Genomic DNA, 26,649 nt, shown 5'->3' with positions numbered 1-26,649 from the left:
ATTGAAAACATACACATACGAAAATCCAATAGAAACAAAGAAAAGTGCATATAAGGCTCCATAAATGGCCAGGAGTTTGGCCTACTGTTAGAGTGCTTGACTAGCATGCATGAAGACCCGCGTTCAATACCTTGGTACCACATATATAGAAAAAAACCAGAAGTGGTGCTGTGGGTCAAGTGGTAGAGTTCTAGCCCTGAGAAAGTCCAAGTGCAGTGCTCAGGCCCTGAGTTCAAGACCCAGGAATGGCAAAAAAAAGTTCATGAGGAGACTCCAAATACCACACTAACATCAGTAGTGACAGGAGTCTCGGAGGAAGAAATTTTCAGTAGAGAAGGAACATCACAGAAAATCTGTGGAGTTTTTTGAAGCCACAGAAAGATAATGTTTCAGCTGAGTAAAAGATCCCAAACAGACTTCCAAAGAGCCAAGAGACAGCTGTCAGCAGCACACAGACACCTTTGTTCATGATGACATCATAATGTAGTGGGTGACAGATGGCCACATAGCGGTCATAGGACATGGCTGTGAGGAGAAAAAGTTCAGAGGAGGCAAAGACCTGACACACACATAGTGGGAAAGAGATTTTGCTCTTGTGTGTGAAAGCATTCAGAATGAGGTTTAGAACTGTCACTGAAATGAGGCCTGCATCAAAGAAGGATAAATTCTTCAGGAAGAAGTACATGGGACTGTGAAGACATCGATCCACTGTGACAAGGAGGAAGATGAGAAGATTTCCAATGAGAGCCTCCAAGTAGATCAGAAGGAAGAGGAAGCCATGGAAGACCTGGAACTGCTTGTTGTCAGAGAACTGCCAGAGGAGGAAAGCTGTCTCTAATGTGAGGTTGGTCATGGTGCCCAACACCTCCTGTGTGACAAAGTGGGGAAGGACACACATCATGTTCAAAGGAGTCTTCTACAGCTCAAACAGTGCATATTCATTCGTGTAATAGACCATCATGCTGAAGGTATAAATGATAGTTTTTATTCATTATGTCAAATATGCATCAGATTTTATGATATTTAATTTTTATTTCTATTCTATTTTGGGTATTTGAAAAGAGGGTATTTGGAAATAGATTATACAGGACTAGTTTATTAATATGCACAACAGTAACAGAACTTTGCATTTTTCTGGGGTTTTGTTTTTTATGTTTTTCCTTTTATTAATAGAGTATACTGGATGTCTAATTTTGTTCAGATGACTGCAGAACCTGGAAAAGCTGTTGCTGCTATTGATGAATAAGATACTGCTGATATTGATCTTTTATATAAGTATAAATATGTATACATATATATATATATTCAATTTTTTGGAAACTTTAGCTGTGCTGTCAAACATTGAAAAAAGTACCCCATTTTACCATGAGTTAGCATTATACAGAAATTAGTAGCCATATTGGTCTAGAAACACTAAACTTATTTTTTTCATTTGTACAGGGGTAAACACACTGTATTAAATATGTAAGGTCTTACCTACATGGGTTTGATTACAGAAACTAATAAAGTATTCTCTAAATAAAAAAGAAAAGAAAACCTATTTTGACCCATCATTTGCATTTGTAATCGTAATCATAAATAATAACAGCCAGGTTAATTTGTGAAACATGTCAGATGGAACATTATCATTGAATCATTTTACAACTGAACCCAGTTTTAATACACAGGAGCTTGTTCTTTGAAAATATTTTCTGATTAATTTTATTATTAAATGAATTAAAGATAGGAATATTAAATGTGATAGCAAAAGTGCATATCAAAGGTGAAAGATAGTTATAACAAAGAGGGGGAGGAAAAATGTGGTCAAAATTCAACACATACCCTATAAAAATAAGATAATTGGGGATAGGGGGTTAGTTTGGGAGTTATGGACGAGAAAGATGAAAAGGGTGACGTTAGTCAGCATGCATTATATTCATACAATATTTTTTGAATGACAACTTCATTGTCTAATTACTTAAAGATAAAAATAATCTAACTTTTGGGTGGCATACAAGTATACATAAATAAATTAAAATATGGCAGATTCAGGAGAGAATTCAGGGTAATTCATTAAAAAGTTGTGCCAACACTATGCAGTGTTCTCACTTCGTGAACCATATACCTAAGATTTACATATTAATCCAAGATTTTTTCACATATAACATTATGAATTGCAGTTAAATTCATTCATCTAATAACTTTAATACCCTTAAAACACATCAGAACAGTGGGTAACTAGAGCATAACAAATCTCAAAAAGGATGTTAACTTACACATTATTTGCATAGAGGATATTAGATTCTTATTTAAACTATTAGTTCTTATTTGACTTTCATAATTAACATAATCTAAAATTATAATTATTTTCATAGACTAATGATTATTCTTTCCCTAAAACATAATTCAGCATTTGGAATTTCATCTACATTTTCACTAATTCCAATTTTCATGATTTATTCAATACCTCAATGCCTAAATTGGAGAAAACCATTTACTTAGTCCCATATGTAGCTCTCCAGATTATTATGTTTTTATCTGCAGTTGTATGCTAGATCAATCCCTATTTAACTAGTTTAATATCTCAAACACTTATGATAGAGCATTTCTTCTATACTGTGAAATGTTTTTTCTGTGTATACTAAGTAAGCCAGACCCAAAGGAACATAGCCTCAATGTTTTCCCTCATTTGTAATAATTAGTACAAATCTGGGACTCTCCTAGCAGAAGATTACAATAGCTCAAAACCTAGATACATAAGATCATATAGGATGAGACTAAATGAAAGGATCTCTAGGATATGGAAACAAGAGCTTTATCTTGTGTGATTGTTGTTCTTAATGTACTATATTATTTTTCTTTTTTGTTGTCCTTTAGTGACTCTCATATTGTTTGTGTATCTGACTTTGTTAACTGGTATATTGTATATACATTTATTTGTTTATTTGAAATAGGAAAGGGAAAGGGGTAAACAAGATGATTGGGAGTTTAGGGGGAGAAATAGAGACAAAAACATGATAAAGGTTATTGTGTAAAAAGTAATGCATCTACTATTTGGCAAATGTAACTGTAACCCCTCTATACATATTACTCCAACAATAAAAAATAAAATTAAATTTTAAAAAACTAGTGATGAATTATAAAGCTGTGTAGTTTAATTCTAATGATTATTAAAATGGGTGTTATTAAATATTATTAAAATACCAGTATCAAAAATTTTGTGTGTGCATGCATGTTTTATTTCCTGTCACAGCTAGCGCTTTACTCTTTGAGCCACAGCTCCACTATGTGTGTGTGTGTGTGTGTGTGTGTGTGTGTTATAGACATTTATGTATGTGTGATTGCAATCCCTAGCCCAAGTGCGGCAGAAAATGTGAAGATGCAGGATTCCCACTAATTTGTTGACACCATTCCCTTTGAATAAATACCCAAAAGTGGCATTGACCAATAAAATATTAGTTCTATTTTAGTTGTCTGAGGAGAATCCGTTCTATTAGCTGCAGCATTAGTCCTAACAGAACATTAGCAAGGTATAAAAGTTTATTTTCCCACATGTCTTCTGTTACTGTTGAAAAGAGCATATCAGGTAAGTATTAAAGAAAAAAGGTTTATGCTGAAAAATTCAAAAATAAGTTCTTCAGTGTGAGCAATTAAACTTTTTTCCACATTGAGAAAACAAAAAACAAGGTGAACAGTCATAGAAAAACTTTTAAATGAGTGATGATAAATCCATCCAAAAATATATAGATGCAACATTGTTGAAAACTATAGATTGTTTATGCTTCTCAAGTAGACATTGAGCATTTGAAAGGATTATTGAGTCTTAAAGTTCAAAGTTTTTATTAGCATTAATATTTTTTTATTTTGTTTTATTTTATTTTGCAAGTCCTGAGCCTTGAATTCAGGGCCTGCGCATTGTCCTTGGGCTTTCTCAAGCTCTACCACTTAAGCCACAGAACCATTTCTGGCTTTTTCCTATATATGTGGTACTAAGGAATCAAACCTAGGTCCTTGTGCATGCTAGGCAATCACTCTACCACTAGGCCAAACTCTTGACCCTTACAAATCATTTTTGATAAGCCGAGTACACAAAAAGTTACATGATAGAAACAGAAATATATGTTGAGCTGATTGATATGAAGCAATATAATACATATGCATTATAGAATACAGATGATTACTGATCTAAAACATATAAAGACAAAAGATATTTAAACATAGAACTAATTTTAATACAGAATTATAAAGCCGGGCGCTGTAGCTCATGCCTATAATCCTACCTATTCAGAAGGCTGAGATCTGAGGATCTCTGTTCAAAGCCAGCCCAGGCACTGAACTCTGTGAGACTCTCATCTTCAGTTAACTGAAAGAAAACCAGAAGTAGTGCTGTGGCTCAAGGGATAGGGGAGTAGACTGAGCTGAAGACCTCAGGGACAGAGCACCAAGGCCCAGAGTCAAGCCTCATGACCTACAACAAAAAATGAAAGAATTTTACGTTATTTGTATTTTCATTATATTGCTTAAATTATTGTCTATAAAATTGAATATCTCAATATAAATTAGAAATTTATTAAGAGAATTTATTAAGTTATTCCAATTTTCAAAGGCACATGTTTTTGTCTGATGATATTGACAAGAAGTTGGAAAAACTGAAGACAATAACCTATGTGTATTCTTTGTTATTTTAAAGCATATGAAAATAAGATTGCTACATGATTGCAAAATGATCAGTTATAAAATGAAAAAATAAAATATCCTCCCTCAATGTATTTGTAGAAACCAGGGTTTTATCATAGATGATTTGTATATTAGTCATGCAATAACAGGGAAAACTTTGTGAAATCAAAAATTTTTTAGGGTAAGAATCATGTAGTCTAATTTCCTGGCATCTGCATGTTTACATTTCCCTAGTTTCACATTATTTCTTGGTGTTCTTTAATCATAGGAGTCCATGTTCTAATTTTAAAAGCTGATGTGTAACTGGTAATCATTTAATAATAAAGGGAGACTGGCAACACATAATTGATTCAATGTGTGGTACAAAGAAAGGTAACTTTATTGCTATGAGACTCATTTAGATGCCAAGTGTCACCATGACAACCACACAACTGCATCCTTAGAGTCTGCTGACACTGCTCCATGAGAAATTACTTCATTCCCTTTAATACATTAAGGCTCCAATTAACCATAAATTACAAAGGGAAAAAATAAAATTTTGACTTTTGCTAATTGGGGAGCGATTTAGCAAGACTCTGTGGGTGTTCAACTCAGCCCAACTCATTAAAAGTTTTCAGTTTTCCATCCCAGAAGCATGATTTAATGAGTCCCTACACACTGCCTTTCCAGTTAAGGCAGTGTTCCTTCCATGGTTTAGGCAGTAACACATATTATCCATGGATTGTTACATCTCTGTCTTTGTTAGTGAATACTCTTATCAAATGGGATGAGGACAAGAAAAATGAAGCAACATTTTTGTTTCTCTAAGCTTTTAAACAGTCAGATGTGTCTTTCCTCTTATGTGTATCAATCTTGTTAATGGTCTCTGGAGGAATATAAGACATCATATTCTTTCTGAATCATGCTGGAATGAATACAAATAAAAATATTTAAGCATAACAAATGTTATAAGAATAAACCCAATAACACAGTAAGTAACAGTGATCAAGAAGAATTTATGTACTAAATCAATAGTATCTTCATAGGATTGTGTGAATTTTCCCTTGTAAAAATGTTCACAGCTTATGTAAACATTTCTTTTTTGTTGTTTGGTTTGTTTTATTTTTATTTGTTTTTGTTTTTGTGGGACATGGGGCTTGAACTGGGTCTAGGCATGTCCCTGAGCTCTTCAGCTCTAGGCTACCACCCTACCCTTGAGCCAAGCTCCACTTCTGGTTTTCTAGAGGTTAATTGAGATAAGAGTCTCAGGTCTTCTGTGCCAGAGCTGATGTTGAACCTTGATCCTCAGATCTCAGCCTCCAGAGTAGCTAGGATTACAGGCATGAGCCACCATGCCAGGCTTTTTGTAAGGATTTCTACTGACTTCAGTTTCAGGAAATACATGATGTTTGCAAACAGACCTGTAAAGTAACAAGAATTCAATGGGAAACAGAAATCTTTTCCATCATTTCCACTGCCCATTTACAAAGGTGGAGTCTTTATTTTGAAAAAATGCATATTCATTTTATTATCTGGAATACCTCATTCTGAAAGTGACGCATATGCATTATATAAGCTAAATGTCCCAAATAATTTATATCAAATTAAAATATAACATGTATTGAAACACAACACCAAATTTATCGATACCAGGGATTTTGCAGAGAATGCATACATTTTAATTAATTTTGAACAGTTTATAACATTATAAAATCACAAAGTGAATGAAATCATTTGCTAATATCTGAGGATGTTTGTATCATGGTTCATAGATACCTAGATGGTGCAATTTTTTACTGTTATTATAAAAGTGATAGGCAGGTTACAGTCACATAAGTCAGGTCATGAGTGCAATACTTTTTTGGACAGTGTCACTTTTCTCCTTTTCTCCCAGTTTTTCCCTCCTACCTTCCCCTATAGATTGTATAGTTCATTTTCAATAGTGACTAGTATGACTACTGCATTTTTTCACATTTTGTCCCACCATTTCTGTGCTCTCCCTAAGACAAAAGGTACAGAAAACAAAAACTGTGACAAAGGAGAAAAAAAAGCACCAAATAACACAAAAACCTCTGAGAGTTCATTTTGATAATCATCATTTTATTTGATTGTGCACATAACTATTGAGCCTCTGTGATTCTCTCCTAAGAATATGACCCAGCAATTCCACACTTGGGCATTTATTCAATATGCCACAAGCAAGGGCACACTACAGCTACCAGCACATCCAGGTTCATTGCATTATTTTCTGTAGTCAATATATGGAATCAACCCAGATGCTCATTGGGTGTATATAAACAGTGGGATTCTATGCTTCCATTTAGAAAGAATGATATTGCACTATTCATAAAGAAATGGCAAGACTTGGAAAAATTATGTTAAGTAAATTAAACCAGACTCAGAGTAACATCGTTTCCATCATTTGTTGTAACTACAATATTCCTATAAATCTGCGAGTAAATAAACTGGGCAAAATGAAAAAATACACTTGGACATGATGTATTATGCGGATCTTTAGATATTCATACAGTGAGATCAATGGCAAAAATTTTTACCTTGGCTGAAGATACTTCTGGTTTTTACACAGGAAGATTTAACCAATGATGTATAAATCAAACTGCCATATGGTGTATTGCAATATTCTTATATATAAGGTGATTATAACTGAAATGAACTCCAAGATATGTAAACAAGAGATTTTTTTATAATTGTTGTTTTTAATGTACTGTGTAAACATATAATTTTATTTCATTTTTTGTTCTTTGGTTTACCTCCTGTTATCACTCTATTTGATTTTGGACCTTGTGTTTTGCATATACATTTATCTAAATAGGGGAAGGAAAAGGGAACAACAAAATGGTGAGACAAAGGCCCAAGGGTGAACCAATGCAACAGCGATACTCATGAGACAATATGTTGGAAATGAACCTTACAACTTAGGGAGGAGAGGAATGAGGGAGAAAATGAGAGAGTGGGTAAAACCGTTCAGAAAGAAATGTACTCATTCCCTTACAATTATAACTGTTATCCCTCTGTATATCACCTTGACAGTAAAATTAAAGATTTTTAAATTGATGCAAAATCTCCTAGCAGAGATTCACAATAGAACAAAATCTAGATACATAAGGCGATATAGTATGTTGCTAAATGCAAGGACCTCCAGGATATAGAAACAAAAGCCATATAATGAGTGATTGTGGTCCTTAATGTACTGTTATTTCTCATCTGTTTTGCTGTCCCTTGGCTATCTCATATTGTTACAGTATTTCACCTTGTTATCTGATATATTGTATATATGCTTAATTGGGTATTTGAAATAGGATAGGGAAGGGGGGAAATCAAGAAAGGGGGGAAGGGGGATGGAAATGGGGACCATGACATGAGAAAAGGTATCAATATTTGTGAAGTAATGTACCTTCTATCTGGTGAGTATGATGTAACCCTTCTATTAATTACAATAAAAATATATGAAAAAAATACATCTTTCCTAAAATTTTCCTCAACTCACCAGTGGCATAGGATTAAAAAAACAATGTACTTGCCTTTTTCTAGTGTAAATTTTAATTAAGTAAAAAGGTTTCAGTTAATTAGCCAACAATTATAGCATTTCAAGCACAAATGTCATTCATTCAACAACTTAAAAACTAGTTACTATATTCATAGTCTTCTGAAAACTAAGAGTAGGCAGAGCAATATATGCTATAATAAACTAATTTTTAGCTTCAGCCATTGTTTTTGAAAAAAATAACTCACCACTGCTTTTGATTTTAAAAAATATAGTTTACCTAGATTTAATTGCACCTTAAGGGTATAGACTTAACCAAGAATTATGATGAGTATAATCACCACTATAACTTGCCTTGTCTATATAACATTTTCAAAGATACATATTATAATATTGCACAAATGTATATAACTATTCATAAGTATTAATGAAGCAGGATATTGAACATTGATATCTATTAATGAGATGAGAATGCATTCACAGTCAAAGCTTTTCACTAATATCATCTAAACTTCCTAGATCTGGCAAAGAAAGCTTCTTTGTTATACACAAATAGCCAGCAAGAAGAAACAATTTTTGAAATCATGTATCATGTTCACCTATAGCTCTGTACAGTGTATTAAGATAAATGGAATCTTTTGTATGCATGCCCCTCTCCATAGATTAGGGACACTAAGGGTTCATTTCTAGGTTTATGCATACTTTCCACTCACTGCATTGGATTTAAATGTTGGAGACATTTTATTTTATTTTACTGTAATGTATAGATGGTTTATAGTTATATTCACCAGATAGTAGGTGTAGTACTTCTCACACATTGATACCCTTCTCATGTTTTTTTTTTTTTGTCCCCATTTCCTTCTCCTGGCTCTCTCCCAATCATCTTGTTTTCCACCCTTGTTGGAGACATTTTATCTAGAAGAAATGTAGACAAAACAAGGATAGATATATTTATTTTATATCAGCTAATATAGTAGCAATGTGCTACTATACTGAGCTTTATAATTTAGAACTTTAAGATTTGCTATAGTTTACCTATTGTGTCTATTTTACAATGTTGCTTTTGACATAATATTTTAGCTGAGCAGGAGGGAGTTCTTTCAAGGACCCCCGTTAAATATTGTCACGATGGCAATTTTTATATGTAATAGACTCAATGCTAAGATCATGTTAATAGAAAAGTATGACCCCCCACAGGCAATCTGTGAACTAAGAAAAATATACAAAGTTCAGTAGTTACATTCCAAACTAGTTTGAAATTCAATTATTACTTGGCTTCAAATGCCACCAAACTTAAGGAGTATAATAATGCTTCTGGTCTTTAAATATTAATGTGAATTAAAGCCCTAATAGACCTGAAGTGATATACGTTTGGTTTTTCATAGTGTACCAAATTCAAACTCACATTAATAAAAGAATTTAGGAATGATCATTTCTACATCCATTTTCTATCATATAGCAGGGGATTTTGCTCAGTATTGATGAACTATGAAGATGCATAACTCATAATCTTTGTTATATTAAAAACAATCCAGTTCCAGAAACTGGGCAAGATAATTTCAAACTTTTATTAAATTAGTTGGTTTTAGCATCCAGACTATTAGATTATTACTTCATAAAGCTAGCTTATTTATATTTAATATAGTTATCATGTAAGTGTTGCAGTTAAATCCAATTTCTTAACAGTTTGTGTTTCTAAGCCTTTTGTTTCTTCTTTTTCTCCATTTTCATATCAACTTTCTGAAGGGAAGTTATTTGAGAAATATGTATTTTTTAGTTTTATAGGCATTTAATAGTTTACTATTTGGTACAATGAGATTTTTAATATGCAGAAAATGTGAATAAATTTTGTTTTACACAGTCTGAGAGCAATAAATCTTACTGTAAAACACAAGAGCAGATTTATATACATTCCTTTACTGATTTTTTTTTTTAGTTGTGTCAATATCTTCAGGGAACTCTTACAATCTGGGAACTGTTTTCTCCAATTACCACATCTGCAATGTGCATTTGGAATCAGTGCTGACCTTCTTGTCTGTTAGAACTGATGGCTTACTCAAAGAGTTGTGTGTTTAGATCTCTAAAGTCTTTGGAGTGAGCTTTAGCGATGCCTGAAGGATAGTAAGACAAGAAAGCAGTTACTTACATGATATAGTGGAAAGATGAAAAAGACCAGGCCAGTCCGGCTTGCCCTCCTCCCCCCACCCACCTCACTGGAACAAAACAAAACTTTCCCCACCAATCTTGTACAAATCGTTTCTCTACCTGTAGATTTTTTGCATCATCTAGATGAGCGCATTGGACTTATATACAGCTGGACAGAAAGAGTCATCACTTCAAGTGCCTTTCCTTCCTTTTCAATTCAATTGTTTAAGGATTATCAAGCCACCACTGCCAACAAACGGAAATAGTCTTTTAGGATAGTTTTTCTTTAAGTTAAAAAAAAAGAAAAGCTATTTAATGAGTGATATTATCTGAAAGTTCACATAGAAAAAGAGGCAAACAGGAGAGCAGGGTACTGACAGGGAAGAGACTTGGCTTGTGAGTCTACAGACTTCCAAAAGACTACTGTGCTCTACAGCCTGGGACAGCTTGCTAACACTAGTGATTTGGGGTAGTGTTCTGGGGACACCATTGGTCACACTACACAGACAAAACAGGACGGTCTTAATCTCCTAAAATGCAAGATGCCATGTCAAAAGCAACTATTCTTCAAGTGATGTGTATGCCCGTTTCCGTGCTTTTATTCTTAGAACGCAACTAGGACTCCTTGGGCATATTAGGGTGGTGCTGGAATGTCTGTCTGCACACACTGGGGGGGGACACACTCACACATGTACACACACACAAGAATCACCTGAGGATGCAATTCTACCAGCTTTTTATTTCTTAAATGGCCAATATGATTGAGAAAGTGACAAAGGACCAATTAAGCTCTAAACCAATTAATATATCCTCTACTTAACAATCCAAACCAGTAACCTCATCATTGTCCTCATCCCAGGCAAGAAACAGGTTAGACAGCAGACAGAGAAGGAACACGGAGAAAGAAAGGGCATCAACAGGGCAGGAAACTGCAAATCTGATTCAACTGTGGACGGACTGCTCTCCCCCACCCCACTTCATTAGTCAAACAGGGCTCCTTACACATTTGGATCCAGTTGTGGACCATCCCTGAGATTCAACGTCCGCTGCTTCTTAAATGGAGGGTGTTTGGTAACTCAACTAAGCAGCAGGCTTGGCAATCTCCCAAGCAAGGGTAACTGTACAGAGAATCGTTCTCCCTCCTCACTAACAATCCCTTCAAGCTGCAGGGCAAGCAACCCGGTGGACAGTAGCTTTGTTCCTCCACCTCGCTACCATTCCTCCTTTCATCGTTTACATGTGTGAGGGGTTTCTAGATGCTGTGGCTTACCCTGAAACAATTCATGTTGCGGCAGACTAAAATGGAATTAAAAGACATTTATACATGAACAAATTTCAAGATACCCCATTTCTATGTATTTATATTTCTTGAAATAGGACAGGAAATAGCAGCAAATAAGACATATATTTTCCATAGCTTTTGGAGAATAATCTACTCAGAATAGCCAGAGGGAAAAGACTCCTCGATGTAAGCAATTGCGAGGCAATGTTGTCCTGAATGTTAACCTACTGAATTTAAGGAACTAGCTAAAGATAATTTTTGTCCTCAAAAATAGCCATTACTTCTCAAGAATACTTTCCCTTCCAGAGACAACTCTCAGGAATTACTAATAACAAACAAGCAAACAAACAAAGACACAATGTAGACATCAAGCTGCTTCTAGTTAATAAGTTGCCTATTCTGTGTGTGTATGTACAGGACATTAACTCTCACCCTTTGTTTTTTCCAGGAATCAAATTTCAACTAATACATAAGAGGGGACTTAAAAAATTCACATATTACACAAAATGAATAAAATTCTATTCAGAAAAAAGTATCTTTTGTTAAACTTTCACTGTTATTTCATTGCTTCTGTTAATTTTTCAAATGACTTTCATTAAAAAAAACTGTTGGTTAGCTTAGCAATGAATTCTTTATTAATGAACATCAATGGACTAGTGTTCCAAAAGTCATGGATAAAAATTCTCTTAATCTACTTGGTAGTAACTCTGGATCAAAATAAAATCTCTATTGGGGGTGTGTAAAGTGTTCCAGGGCTACATTAGAGGAGACAAAGGAAATGGCTTTCCTTTGGGTGGAAATCCATCCCCACTCCCACCGCTTGGTTTTCCGAAGCATTAGGGGTCAAAAAGGGCTTGTTCTAAAACATGGTTGTGGTATTCCACAGCAAGATTCATTTTACTTGTACAGTTTAGAGCTTCTTCAAAAATTCAAGACCCAAGGACATGGCGGTTGTGTGTGATCTACATATACAGACTTAACCATTTATAGATAGGCCTATATACTTACAAACATTTCTATATAAACAAAAGATGAAAAAAGTACATTTTTATGCATTCTCCATTAAACCCTGTCTTCTTTTAACTTGTAAAAAGAAACATAGTCGAAATGTTATCAAATTCACTTTGAAAAACAAACCACTGTATTTCTCCCACTCCTTTAAAAATGGCAAATAAAACCTTGTCAATATTTGTCATTATGTAATGCTCATTGTACATCCCTAAAAAACATCATAAACAAATAGTGATTTATACCATGACACTTGATGGGAAGATTAAATTCTACTTGGAAGTTACATCGCTATACAGTCTATATACTATATACAGTCTCCATACTATACAGTATGGAGAATACAACTAGAAGCAGGTCTAGTATGGAAAATAGAAGCTTTGACTATGACTGTTATCAATCTGTTTACAAAGCATTAAGACCCAAGTGGAAGGAATGATTTGCTATCAGCTGCTGAAATTTTTCTTATTTGATATTTACAATCATTTTCTTACATAAATATACCACTTTACTTTGCTTGATAGGCTGCCAAAACAAACATATCCTACTGATTTGGCAAATGGGTCATAACAAAAATTCCAATGTATAATCCCCATTAAATTACATAGATGGTTCTGGAGATTTAGAACTGTATTCTTATCATCTAATATCTTTAGCTTTATTAAGCACACTTAAGTGATGTTACATAGATAGACATTTCAGAAAAAGCCCTAATAACCACCATTTTCCCCCCAAATAAGGCCATCAATTCAAGCACCAACAGGTAGCAGAAAGAAAAACAGGAATTATAATCCAACACTGTTAACTATTCAGTTTAGTGGCCTAGTCCAATTTATTCAACTTCTGCCCTTGTAGGCCTGATGTGATCAGCCCAGGTTTTAAAACCCTATGGTACTTCTAGACAACGTATGTAAATTTATAGTATACATTTTGGATTCACCATGCATGAATACTTTGTGTGTAACATTTATTAAACTCAATCTGCATCCAGAATAATTTACACGAAAGGACAATATTTAAACAGAGCTCAATGGGGTAACCATGGCATCATCAGAGTACATCCAGAGGAAAAACGGGAGGAAGGGCCAAATGAGAATCAATGGCACTCTCACACCTTTACTGAATCTACACTGCCAGTAACCACGTAGGGGGCCGCCTTGTGGCAATCCAAGGAGGTAACAAAGTGTTCATGCACATTGAGGGTCTTTATGCATCATTTATCCTTGTAATCCCATACACGTAGGGTCTTGTCATCAGCACAACTCAAAAATTCCTCCCCAGAATGGAACAGAACTCACGTACCCAGTTATCATGACCCACAAGAGTCATAAGGCACATGCCAGTACTGAGGTCCCACATCTTAATAGTCTTGTCTCTGGATCCGGATAGCAAGAATGGCCCAGGCTAGCCATTAGTCTCAGATCCTGTTGCGTCAGAGATGGAAGAATATGAACTTTTTGGAGACCAGGAATTGCATTCCAACACATGCTCGTGTTCTCAGAGCTCAGCCTTGCATTCTTTTGTTGCTACGACCCACACACGCACAGTCTGGTCATTGGAACAGCTGTCTATCACAGTACCATCCTGATTTGGCCGCACCATACGTACCCATTCTCTGTGTCCTGTAAATGTCTTCACACAGTGGCCAGTTTGCACTTCCCACATTTTTATAGTTTGATCCCATGAGGCAGACACTATATGATCTCCATTAGGCATGATGGCTACTGAAGAGACATTTTGGTCATGGCCATGCAAGATTCTAATGCATTCAAAGCCCTGAAAAATCCCATGGTTTCATGGTCATATCTGCAGAATAGGAAGCCAGAAGCTTGCCGCTCTGGTCAAAGGAAATGTCCTGTGCAGAATCTGTATGTCCCTTAAGAGTTCGTTCAAAATCTCCAGTGTCATAGTCTCACACCTTAATTGTAGCATCCTTCGAATCAGAGACCATGACCCTGAACACAGGATGGAAAATGATTTGAGCGACTGGACTCCTGTGACCACTCAATGAGTATTTTTCTGGTGGACGGGGAATCCATTCTTTTGGGTCTCGTTTCTGACCATGAGGACCACCTGATGTAAATTCTTCTTTTGCTTCATTTAGCTTTGATTCTAATTCCATAACCTTCTTTTGTAATCTAATAACAGATGTCCAGTATTTTCCAAAAGTTCAGCATACTTTTTATCTAATTCTTCATTCATGTCTAATTCAGCTTCCTTTTTAAAAACCGAATATGCCTCTTCATAGTCATTTCAACTAAGATAATCTGCTATAGCTCGAATTCTCACTTAATGATTGCCCTAGGTCTACCCATTTCCAGTTCATCTCGTTGTCTCTGGGACAGCACCATTTTGGCTGTAATGTGCAGCTTATTTGATATAGTGATATGTCCCTCCTATAGGAAATCAAGAAGCTTTGTAATCCTTGGATTTATAATTAAATATGCCACTAAGTGGCTTGCACACAGAGGAAATGATTCTTTTGCAAATTAATCCAGTAATCAGGAAATAGTCAGCAAGTAAGGTTCATTCCACCTGAGTGCTGCACCACTGCCTCTGCAGGGCCTCTTCTGACCCTCACTCCCATCCACTGGAGGAAAAGGGGAAGGGAGGGAAGGAAGGATGGAGGGAGGGAAGGGAAAGAGGGAGGGGGAGAATGGTGAGCTGGGTCAGGCTCTGAGAGGGGGAGGGGAGGGCAGTGGGCGGGCTCTTTGGCCATTCAAGCCCTTGCCCAGAGCGCCCTGTGGTCCTTGCTTGTGCCCAATAGCTCTCCTCATGCTCTCTCTCACTGCCTAGGACCCAGGGCACAGCTACTCCGCCACCAGCTCACTAGCTATGTTCGGCCTCTGGACTCCACTGCCGCACCACCCCTCCAGCTCCATCTGTCACAGGGAGAAATATGTATTTTTAACTTTATTTCCACTTTTGCCTTTTTGTTTATACGTCATTTTTCTTTCTTTTTCTTTTTTGTCAGTCCAGGGGCTTGAACTCAGGACCTGGGCTTCCATGCCAGAGCACAACTTCTGCCTTATTCTGTATATGTGGTAACAGAGAATTAAACCTAGGGCTTTGTGCATGCTAGGCAGACACTATACCACTAGGCCATGCTCTCAGCCAGTCCTATACTTCATTTTTCTATTTCATGCGCTTACTATATAATTTAACATATTTAAGTTATGAGTTTATTTTTATTTTTTCAAGATATTTTTTTTTCCTTTCATGGTCTTAGGGCTTAAATTCAAGGCCTGGGCGATTATCCTGAGACTCTTTGTGTTCAAGTCTAGAACTCTACCACTTGACTCAGAGCAGATAAGAGTCTCACAGACTTTCCTGAGCAGGCTGGATTGGAACCATGATCCTCAGATCTCAGCCTATTGAGTAGCTAGGATTATAGATGTAAGCCACATTTTCATTTAATGGTTTCACATGTTGTGACTCCTTTGCTGTCTGTCCAAGTGTCTTGGAGAGCCCTTTTTGAAAGAACCAAGCCACAGCATTGCTCAGGCAGCTGAGATCTGATAACCAATTGCTGAGTCCAACTGATCAACACAAAGCCAGAATTTAAGCACCAGGTCCAGTGTTCAATCTCTAGTACCAGATTAGCACACACACAAAGGAGAACTGATTAGCCTGTCACCAATTTAGTCATTATTTTATCTTATCTGTTAGCTATGTAGAATCACATTTTTTTGTATCCATTCATTTTCAGTGGGGCATCTGGGTTGTTACTATCACTTGGCTATTGTGAATAGTAGAGAGGAACATGGCTGAGCAGGTGCCTTTATCATATCCTGGGTTATAACGCTTGGGTTAGATGCCCAGGAGGGGTATGGCAGGATCATAGGGAAGGTCTATTTTCAATTTTTACAGTATTTTTATTAAGGAATTTGTTAACATTGATTTTTACATCATATTTTAAATGACAAGTTTAACAAAAAAGTGTTCAAGGAGGGAATCTCTATTTACAATCACTGGGACTTAGTATTTAGAACTTAATCAAAATTAGGCTAAGGGTTTGTATGTCATAGAAACATGAATTTATGAAATAAAACATTATGTCTACAGAGTCATAGGTTTTTATGTCTATATAGTTATGTTTATATTTCCATTACCATGTCCATAGCTTTGGGTATGCAGTTATTGAGTCCTCACTCTTGTACTCTTTGGATTTAACAGCCACATATTAAGGATACCATGTGCCTTTTGTTCCTTAGGTCTTGACTTGTCTCACTCAAGATGATTTGCTCTAGATTCATTCACTTACCTGCGAATGCCATTATTTTATCTTGTCTGTTGGCTATGTAGAATTCCATTGTGTATATATACACCACATTTTCTGTATCCATTCATCTGCAGTAGGGCATCTGGATTGTTTCCATCGCCTGGCTATTGTGAATAGTGCAGAGATGAACATAGCTGAGCAGGTGTCCTTATAATATCTTGGGTCATGATGTTTAGGATAGATGCCTAGGAGTGGTATGGCGGGATCGTAGGGAAAGTCTTTTTTCAGTTCTTTAAGAAACCTCCACACTGCTTTCCAGAGTGGCTGAACTAATCTACATCCCCACCAGCAGTGTAGTAGGGTTCCTTTTTCTCCACAAGCCCGCCAGCAACTGTCATTGTCTGAGTTCAAAATCTTAGCCATTCTTGTTGGGGTAAAGATGGTATCTTAGGGTTGTTTTTATTTGCAATTCTTTTATGACCATAGATGATGAACATTTTCTCATATGCTTTTCTGCCATTTTAATCTCTTCTTCTGATAAGTCTCTCTTTAGTTCCCTTGCCCATTTAGTGAATGGTTTATTGGGTTTTGGGGGGATTACTTTCTTGAGTTCCCTGTAGATACTGGATATTAAGCATTTGTCAGATGTATTGTTGGTGAATATCTTTTCCCAGTTGGTTGGCTGTCTCTCTACTTTTGGGACTATGTTTTTATCTGTACAGAATACCAGACTTCAAACTCTTACTATAGAGCCATAATAACAAAAACTGCTTGGTATTGGCACAAAAAACAGACCAGAAGATCAGTGGAACAGAATAGAAGACCCAGAAATAGAACCACATCCCTATAGGCAACTTGTATTTGACAAAGGAGCCAAACAGTGGAATAAACAGTCTATTCAATTATTGGTGCTGGCAAAACTGGGCAGCCACATGCAGAAAACTAAAAATTGACCTAGCCTTTTGCCATGCACAAGCATTAATTCAAAGTGGATCAAAGACCTCAATGTCAGAACAGAAACCATGAAACTGCTACATGATAAAGTAGGAGAGACACTGGAACTCATAGGCACAGGCAAAAGATTCCTGAACAGAATCACAGGGTCACAACAGATTGGAGAGAGACTCAATAAATGGGACTACCTAAAAATAAAAAAATTCTGTACAGATAAAAACATAGTCAAACTCTTATTTTTAATTAACCACCAGAAACCCAGAAGTGGTACTGTAGCTCAAGTGATAGAGCTCTAGTCTTGGTCTGAAGAGATCAAAGACAGTGCTCAAGCTGAGAGTTCAAGCCTCATGACCAAAAAAACCTGGTTTGGATTAATTATGTACATCAAAATGTACATGCTCTCTGAGCTATCTACAAGTTGATTTTTGGAGCACAGACCTTGTGTCTTAGGTTACTACTGAAAGTTAACAAACTACTAGACTAAGCTATGATATATTCAAGAATAAACTCTTCTTTGTTAATCAAGCAAAGGTCTTTTAATCATAAGTAATTCAAGAGCATTGTCTAGTATACTTCTTCATGACATAACCTGATTCCTCTTAAATTCATTAGGCTTATAACATGCGACTCGGTAACAAAGTACTAGCTGCATAGGTATTGAGTCTGTGACAGATAAAAGGAATCACACCTGATATATCAGATATATTTGTATTTGGTTATTTGAAATTGGATATTGAAGGGGGGAAAACAAGATGAGGGGTGGAGTGCGGGGAAGGGAAATGGGCACCAAGACATGTGCAAGGGTATCAATGCATGGGAATTAATGCACCATCTATCTGGCAAATATCATGTAACCCTTCTATTAATTACAATAAAAATATATGAAAAAAAGGAATCACACCTAAAATAGCTACAGTATACTTGACAGAATTTATCAACAAAAGCTTTTAAATTTCATACAAAAAAATTTCTTGGATGTGCCTGACTTTTAGTACAACAGAGATCTTACAATTATAAAATTCAGGCACATGCCTATTTCCCCACTTTTTATTTATTTTATTTTATTTTATTGTCAGGATAATGTATAGAGGGGTTACAGTTACATTCATCAAGTAATGGGTGCATAATTCCCCACTTTTTGTGTGAGGGTTCCATTCTTTCTTCATCAGCGCCTTTGCATAGGAATCCCTTGATTCCTTGCAATTCCTTGAATGGTAAGTTAAACTTTTTTGGAGCACTGTTCTTTATTCTAAGTGTTTGTTTTTGTATTCCACTTTCTCTGCCACTTAGAGGATAGGTTATACACAAGGAGCTCCACTCCCTCCCATATGTAGGTTTCAAATGATAATTAATCATAGCATTTATTTTGCCAGAGAATCAACTAACTGTAAAAAGTATCTTCCTTCAGTTTCGAGTAGTATTTTCCACTCATTTAAAAATTGATACACATGGCTGGAAGTTTGGCCTAGTGGTAGAGTGCTTGTCTGGCATGCATAAAGAACCGGGTTTGATTCCTTGGTACCACATACACAGAAAAAGCCTGAAGTGGTGCTGTGGCTCTAGTGGTAGAGCTCTAGCTTTGAGAAACATCAATGGCAGTGGCTCAGGCCCTGAGTTCAAGCTCCAGGACTGGATAAAAAAAATAATGCTTGCATCTCATTTCTTTAAAGTTTTTATTATCCACTCTACTAAATTAAAAGTTACACTTGTGGTTTATACCCAAGACCTTCCTAGTTGCACAAATAGACCAGGGTGAGTTCCTCAAAAAGATCTTTTTCTCAATTTGGAAGTTATGTTCTAAACATATATATATATATATGAATATATACAGGGTCATATAAATATATATAACTAAATATATATTAACTAAATCATATTAACCTAAAAATAATAATTAGCTTACAGTTTAATAAGTGAATACTGGGAAGCTGAAACTTGTGTCAGGAGAGGTGGTTAAGTTCAAGAAGAGAAGGGTAGACAAATGGAGAGAGGATGTGTTGTTGTCATGATAATATTTAATGGAAATTGTGAATATAAATGTTTTAAAATTAGAAATAATGCTATAGTAATGTCACTCCTTTAGAAGTAACATTACATATAAAGTGTTTGCATTCAGTAAACATTCAAGAAGTTGATGAATAGGTAATATAAAAGGAAAATGACTCTGAGGGATGAGAATCCCAGGAAAATTTTAATTAGCTACCATTAGAAACCTTATGAATAACAATGAAGATACACTCGATTTTCATTCAGATACTATGTAAATGAGCCAGAAATATAACAATTAGCCCTAAAATAAAGCAACTACGTTGTCAAGATGTTGAAATAAGTTAATAATTTCTTGTCAATACCATGAAAATACAGGAAATAAATGTAACAATAAAAATTCTTTGTATCTTCTTTAATTTTTAAAATTGATTGTGAAAATCTGTTTCAATTTATGACAGAAAAATGATATTAAAAGGTTATCATTTAATTTATATTCCAAAAATAAGGATATAGTTGTACTCTTTGACTTTTGTTTCTCTCAGCATGATAATATTAATAACAGAAATTATGGAACATAAATGTGAATGAGGCTTGTCTGAGTCATCCTCAGAAGAGGAGAAGGAAAGGAAGAGGTAATAATGAATGGACAAGTATGGACTCCAGCCAGCATAATGGAATCCATCAGACAATTTCAGGAATCAAGGAGATGTAGGGAGTGGGGGAGTTGTGATAGAAATAGAAATGAAGAAGAGCAATTGTTCCAAGTAAATTCTACCCACATATGAAAGTGTCGCAATAAAAACCTCACCATCTTATTGATTTGTGCCAATTCAAAATAAAGATAAGAGCGTTCTGAGTTTTAAGTAAACTTGAAGACAAGCACTGATAATTAATTCATGAATAGATGAATAGATGTCTCTTCAAAACCAGAGTCAACTTCAAGTCTCATTTGTAAATATTGTACACAGCTTTTAGACTTCCCCTTGGATTGAAGAGCACGTATCCTAAAGTCAAGTGCCTGTCATGAGTAACAATGGAACAGATATTTATTAAAGGGATGGAGTCTCTTGAGAAGTCCAAATTGAGAACAAGTTTTGTGCAATCAGTAATAAATATATTCAAAATTCGAGAAACTGTTTGGAAAAGGCAAGCTACTTAGAATAGAATAATGCAAAGGATTTCCATTTCTTTGAAGGACTTTTGCACAGGAGGATTTTGATAAAGTCATATTAACTTTCCATTCCTCACAAGTTTCTTCAGTGCCCTGGTTACCTCTTGGTTGCGCAGACTGTAAATGAGGGGATTCAACATGGGAGTGAGGATGGTGTAGAAGGCTGATACTATCTTATCCTGGTCTGGGGTGTGGCTAGAGGCAGGTCTCATGTACATGAACATGGCAGCACCATAGTAGAGTCCAACCACTGAGAGATGGGAGGAGCAGGTAGTGAAGGCTTTGCGGCGACTTTCCCTGGAGCTCATGTGGATGACAGCCCGGAGAACACGTGAGTAAGAAATGATGACCACGGAGACTGGAAATACCAGCATCACCACACAGCAGATGAATAACAGCTGTTCAAATGCAGATGTGTCTGTGCATGATAGAGGCAACAGGGCAGCCACATCACAGAAAAAGTGATGGATTTCCAGAGAGCCACAGTAAGAGAATGACAGGGCGAAGGCAAGAACGAGGATGCCATCAAGAGAGCCCAGGGTCCATGAAGCAATAGTCATGAGCACACAGAGCTTCTGGTTCATGAGGATGGTGTACCGGAGAGGGTGGCATATAGCTACATAACGGTCATAGGCCATGACAGCCAATAGGAAGCATTCAGCTCCCAGTAGGGAGACATAGAAAAATATCTGAGTGCCACATGCTGCCAGTGAGATGGACTTGCAGCCAGATAGGTAGTTAAAGGTCATCTTTGGAACTGTGGTACAGATGAGCGTGAGGTCCATGAGGGAGAGTTGACTGAGGAGGAGGTACATGGGGGTGTGGAGTTGCCTGTCCAGGTAGATGAGGAGAACCATGGCCAGATTCCCCAGGAGAGCTACTGTGAAAATGCCCAGGACCAGGGAGAAGAGGAAGGTGTGGGTTGGGCTGTGGTTGAAGATCCCCAGTAGAATAAAGATGGAGTTGAAACTTTGATTTCTCCACAACATCCTGGGTATTTTTGCTTGTCTGAAAGTTCTAGAGAAAGATAACGACCATATTTATTATTTCAGTTTCAAACATATATTCTGGAAAGGGGCTCTACTGGTAAGTTAAACAACCATGTGTGTGATATTCTCATCAAACTTCTTTCACAATGAGCCATGTGATTCATCAGGCCTTTTTCCTCATTCTCCCTCCCTGAAATATAAACTCAGTATGTTATTCTATGCACTCAATAGTAGTGAAGTTTATGACAGCTTATACTTATATAGAAAATAAAGAGCTAAGGGAAAAATTGACTTTATTTCTAAATTTTTCACTAACATCTTATTAAACATTCATTTTTCCTTTAGTTGAAAATATCATGTTTGGTAGTGGCCTCAATAGCAAAATTTCTGTTTTCCTCATTTCTTCTGCCATCTTACTCCCAGCCCAGTAAAACCATGTCAATGGACTCTCTTCCTGAGGAAAATGGATGTAGTTTAATTTAGAAAACAAATTGACATCCTATTTATAATCCTTTCTCTGCCAAATTCAGACTGGATCTTGTCTTATCAGCTAAGAATATCGTCTGTTAAAACCACCTTGTAAGGGAGAACAAGAGGTACACAGCTCATTTGAGAATAATTTTAATTTCTCTAATTTTATATGGGAAGGGAAACTGAAGCTATTATTTCCCACATTAGTGTTGTGTTGTTGAGAAATAGATTTTTTCTGACACTGGAGAATATTAGATTGGAATAAACATCTCAAAATCAAGAACATCCTTTACTAAATTTAATGTGTTATGTTGTGGTCAAATAGTTATGTTGTACTATTGAGTTTATGGATGCCTGTGCTAGATAGCTGGAGAAAATTTACATTGGACAAAACCCAGAATGTACTTGTGTGCCCTTTTTCATAGAACATTGTGAAAAATGAACTTGAATTAATACTATAATCCAGGACATACATTTTTTTGTTTAAGTTTTTTTTAGTTTATTTTTTATTGTAATTAATAGAAGAGTTACATAATATTTGCCAGATAGATGGTGCATTAATTCCCATACATTGATACCCTTTCACATGTCTTGGTCCCCATTTCCCTCCCCCCCACCCCCACCCCTCATCTTGTTTTCCCCCCTTCCCTATCCAATTTCAAATAACCAAATACAAATATATCCAATATATCAGGTAACAAAGTGAGATAGTGTAACAATATGAGATAACCAAGGGACAGCAAAAGAGATGAGAGATAACATAGTACCTTAAGAACATATATTATATATACTTCAACCCTGAATAATCAAGTAAATATGAAACAAGTATTTTCAGCTATTTTTAAAGAAGTAAGATGTTATTAAATGATGTTATATAAAGGAGAAAAATATCTAACAAGCCATTTGTGAAAACCCATTTGTGTAACTATTTAAGGACAATGAGAAGAGAAAAAGACTATCTGATATTCAAAGTACAATGACTGCATAGATTATAGCTTCAGGCATGGATCCCTTAGAGAAAATACCTGCATCCAGAATCACTAGGTGGAAAAATTAATTTGAAAATATATTCAACTATCAGTTCTTTGAAAAACATTACATTATTGTCTATAATTATGCCTATACAAAAATGTTTGCTATACTAAATATACTAAATTTTTGAACCATATAACAACTTACCAGCAAGTCATATATAAACTCATATTTCTGGCTATACCAGTACATAGTATGTTCACTTATTTTAATCTTGCAAACATATTGAGGAAAATGCATTCTTTCTAAGAAGAATATCTAAAAACAGTCATCAAATTTCTAAGGGTCAAAATAACCAGTATTTTATAAATATTTCTGTGCTAGGGTCTTACTCTGTATAACTAGTTTGTTTGAAACTCACAATTCTTTTGATTCTGCTTCCCAATGCTGTGATTATACATGTACACCACCATGCCTGGACTGATTCTGCCATTTTCCTAACAGGATTACAAGTCCTAGTGCCACCTGAATTGTATAATTTCCGTACAGTTACAACTATTTTGATTATCACGTGTATATTTCATATTGATTATTTGAAGGAATTTAAGGAGGATTACAAGAAAAACAATAAAAGGTGTTTCATAGAAGTGACTATATAGAAATGACTGAATTAAGTTTATAAAAGTGAAAAATAGCTAATAACAGAAGAAAATAAAATAATATTGAGTACAGAAAGGCTGCCAAAATTAGACTTCCTGGAATATTACTGGAGATTGGAGGAGAAAAATATAAATTATGAAGGTATATGATTAAACAGAGGTGTTGGACAGCATGCAGTGGATAGAGTTCAGCCATTCCCAAGATCTATGGGGTTTTATTGTTGTTTCTTGTTTTTGTTTTTGTTTTTTAAGGATCATGGGGCTAGAACTCAGCCTGCATACTGTCCTGGAGATCTTCAGCTCAAGGCTACCACCTTACCCTTGAGCCAAGCCTCATTCCCCTTTTCCAGAGGTTACTTGATCCTCAGATCTCAGCCTCCTGAGTAGCTAGGATTACAGACATGAGCCACAGCGCCCAGCTAGATCTGTTTTTAATCAATATGAGGACCGTATATTCTAAGCTTAGTTTTTCTTTACTCCTTCTTTATGCCATTGATTTCTAGAATTTTATTAACAAGTATATTTGATGAATAATTAGAAATATAAGCATATAAATTTACTCACTGCATTGTTGCAAGTTGAAATATCACTTCCATTGTAATTTTTAAGCTAAAAATTTACTTTATGTAATATTTAAAGTTTTTTCAGGTTGAGAAATTCATAACTCCATTTTAAAGTAGCAAAGTGCTACTTAATATGTGATTGTTTCTAGAATGTTATTTTTATATATGTGCATGCATATATAATTCATGAAAATTAAAATACTTATAAATAATTTAATAAATTATTTATTACTAAATAATTACTAAAAGTAACTTGTATCTTTTTTCTCCTTTTCTTTTGGTTGGAAGAGTTTAAGATTTGAAAAGGGGTGCAAAATTCACCAGATATTATGTACAAGATGAGTCTTTGCAGATAATGTATAATAATTCCAATACTCAGGTTGAAAAATTAGCAATTGCACAGCCTATACAATACTCTAAAACCCATTTCATGTGTCCTAACTTTTTCTACACCCAATTCATACAGCATAAGCAGAAAAAAATAACAGAGTTTTAAAGGAGAATGGTTACACTCATGATATACTCACATGATGTATTTCACCAGAGAAACCCTTGGCTCTTGGTTCTCTGGAAAATGGCACTCACTCCTGACTTTGACCCACATCAGAACATTTCCTGCTATGTTATGCAAAGAATATTCCAAAGGAGCACCTCATCCAGAAGCATTCACACTTCTGGGACTTTTCCATCTTCATAGTATCATGAACTTTAGATCCTTCCCTCCACAGAGAATTCAGTCCCTCAGCTTCAATTACCAAATATTATTCTGTCTTCCAAAACCTCTCATAGGAAACCATATCTGCAAGATCCCTAGACTCTAGTTGTTTTACCTGCTATGAAGGGATAATTTATGGTTGTTTAATTTTCTTCCAAATGCAAATGTTGCTCATCAGAAATATAAATGGTTACAGAATAAAAGTTTAGGAATATTTATACAAAGTAAACTGAGAACTAATTATGTATTTCACTTTGTTATCTGCTATATTGTATATATGCTTATTTGGTTATTTGAAATTGGATAGGGAAGGAAGGAAAACAAGATGAGTGGCGGGGTGGGGGGGGGAGGGAAATGGGGACCATGACATGAGAAAGGGTATCAATGCATGTGAAGTAATGCATCTTCTATCTGGTGAATATAATGTAACCCTTCTATTATTACAATAAAAATATATGAAAAAAAAACTCCTGTAGACTTTTTATTTTACTTTATGGGGTTCATTTTTTCCCTTCTTTTGTTGCAACCTCTGCGTCTTTGGATCTGGCTTACTCTGTTCAGTACAGTACTTTCTGGGTCTTTTTCATTTTCTTAGGAATTTTATCTTGCTTCCCATCTCAACTTGTGTCTGCAAATATGATGGGAATCCCTTTGCATAACAGGGCTACAATCTGCCTCATAGATTTCTCATCAGTCAAAGCAGTAATGACTCTCACCCAACTCCCAGTTGCTCACTTGCTGGGAGTGTACCTAAAGCTAGTGGCGAAACTGAGAGTCACTGCAAACCCCCAGTTCTGGCTTATGGTGGAGTTTCCATATAGCTCTGTTCAAGGATGGTTTTCTGTATTCTTTAAGCTGTGCTGAAGCAGCAGTTTCTCTTTTTCTCAATTCTGGTTTGTGACTTCAAAACCTCACCCCAATCTGGTTTCTCACTGCTTTGTTTCAGTAATTGCTGGGAAACTGAAGAGTACTTCTTTTTCCAATTCTAAATCAGAGCTGGTTTTCCAATTCTGTACTCTTGCGTCCAAACATCTGCTTTCAACGTATAACTTACTGTCTTTCCACAAGAATTACTTCCAAATACTTTCCTATTACTGAATAAATAGCAATGTTGAATATCTTGCTTTAGTTTTGCTGCTTAAATATTTACTTTCATTGTTCAGCAAGTTTCCATGCCCAATTTCCTCAGAAGATCATGCCTTTTGTTTATATTTTTATTTATAATACATGTAACCACGATAATTGTTGATCTCTTAAATAGGAAACTGTTTAAGATTCCATGAAATTATGATGTGACATTTTTCATATTTGAATAAGACTTATCTAGAGAAGCAATTAAATCTATCCAAAGAATATTAATTTTCTTCAT

At 35.7% G+C, this 26,649-nt stretch overlaps 2 protein-coding genes and 1 pseudogene across 2 annotated transcripts; all 3 read right to left on the bottom strand.

Annotated features, from left to right (window-relative positions):
• Positions 1 to 325: 325 nt before the first annotated feature.
• LOC150057515 (olfactory receptor 14A16-like) lies at positions 326 to 853 on the bottom strand. The gene has a single exon (XM_090340055.1). It carries the CDS (start codon positions 851 to 853, stop codon positions 326 to 328), a length of 528 nt encoding a protein of 175 aa, XP_090196181.1.
• A 12,818-nt stretch (positions 854 to 13,671) lies between these two features.
• On the bottom strand, positions 13,672 to 14,932 carry LOC150057514 (platelet-activating factor acetylhydrolase IB subunit beta pseudogene; annotated as a pseudogene).
• A 6,032-nt stretch (positions 14,933 to 20,964) lies between these two features.
• LOC150057513 (olfactory receptor 2M4) lies at positions 20,965 to 21,900 on the bottom strand. The gene has a single exon (XM_090339732.1). It carries the CDS (start codon positions 21,898 to 21,900, stop codon positions 20,965 to 20,967), a length of 936 nt encoding a protein of 311 aa, XP_090195858.1.
• Between the last annotated feature and the right edge of the window lie 4,749 nt (positions 21,901 to 26,649).

This window comes from Megascapheus bottae, chromosome 10, assembly GCF_031878675.1.
Source record: "Megascapheus bottae isolate mThoBot1 chromosome 10, mThoBot2.hap1, whole genome shotgun sequence".
Lineage (NCBI taxonomy): Eukaryota > Metazoa > Chordata > Mammalia > Rodentia > Geomyidae > Megascapheus > Megascapheus bottae.
Note: the sequence above shows the minus strand (reverse complement) of the source record. Positions and strands in the feature narration are given on the sequence as shown.

Excerpts from the sequence above, each read along its gene's own strand:
- LOC150057513 (XM_090339732.1), bottom strand. The coding sequence starts at position 21,900 with ATGTTGTGGAGAAATCAAAGTTTCAACTCCATCTTTATTCTACTGGGG.
- LOC150057515 (XM_090340055.1), bottom strand. The coding sequence starts at position 853 with ATGACCAACCTCACATTAGAGACAGCTTTCCTCCTCTGGCAGTTCTCT.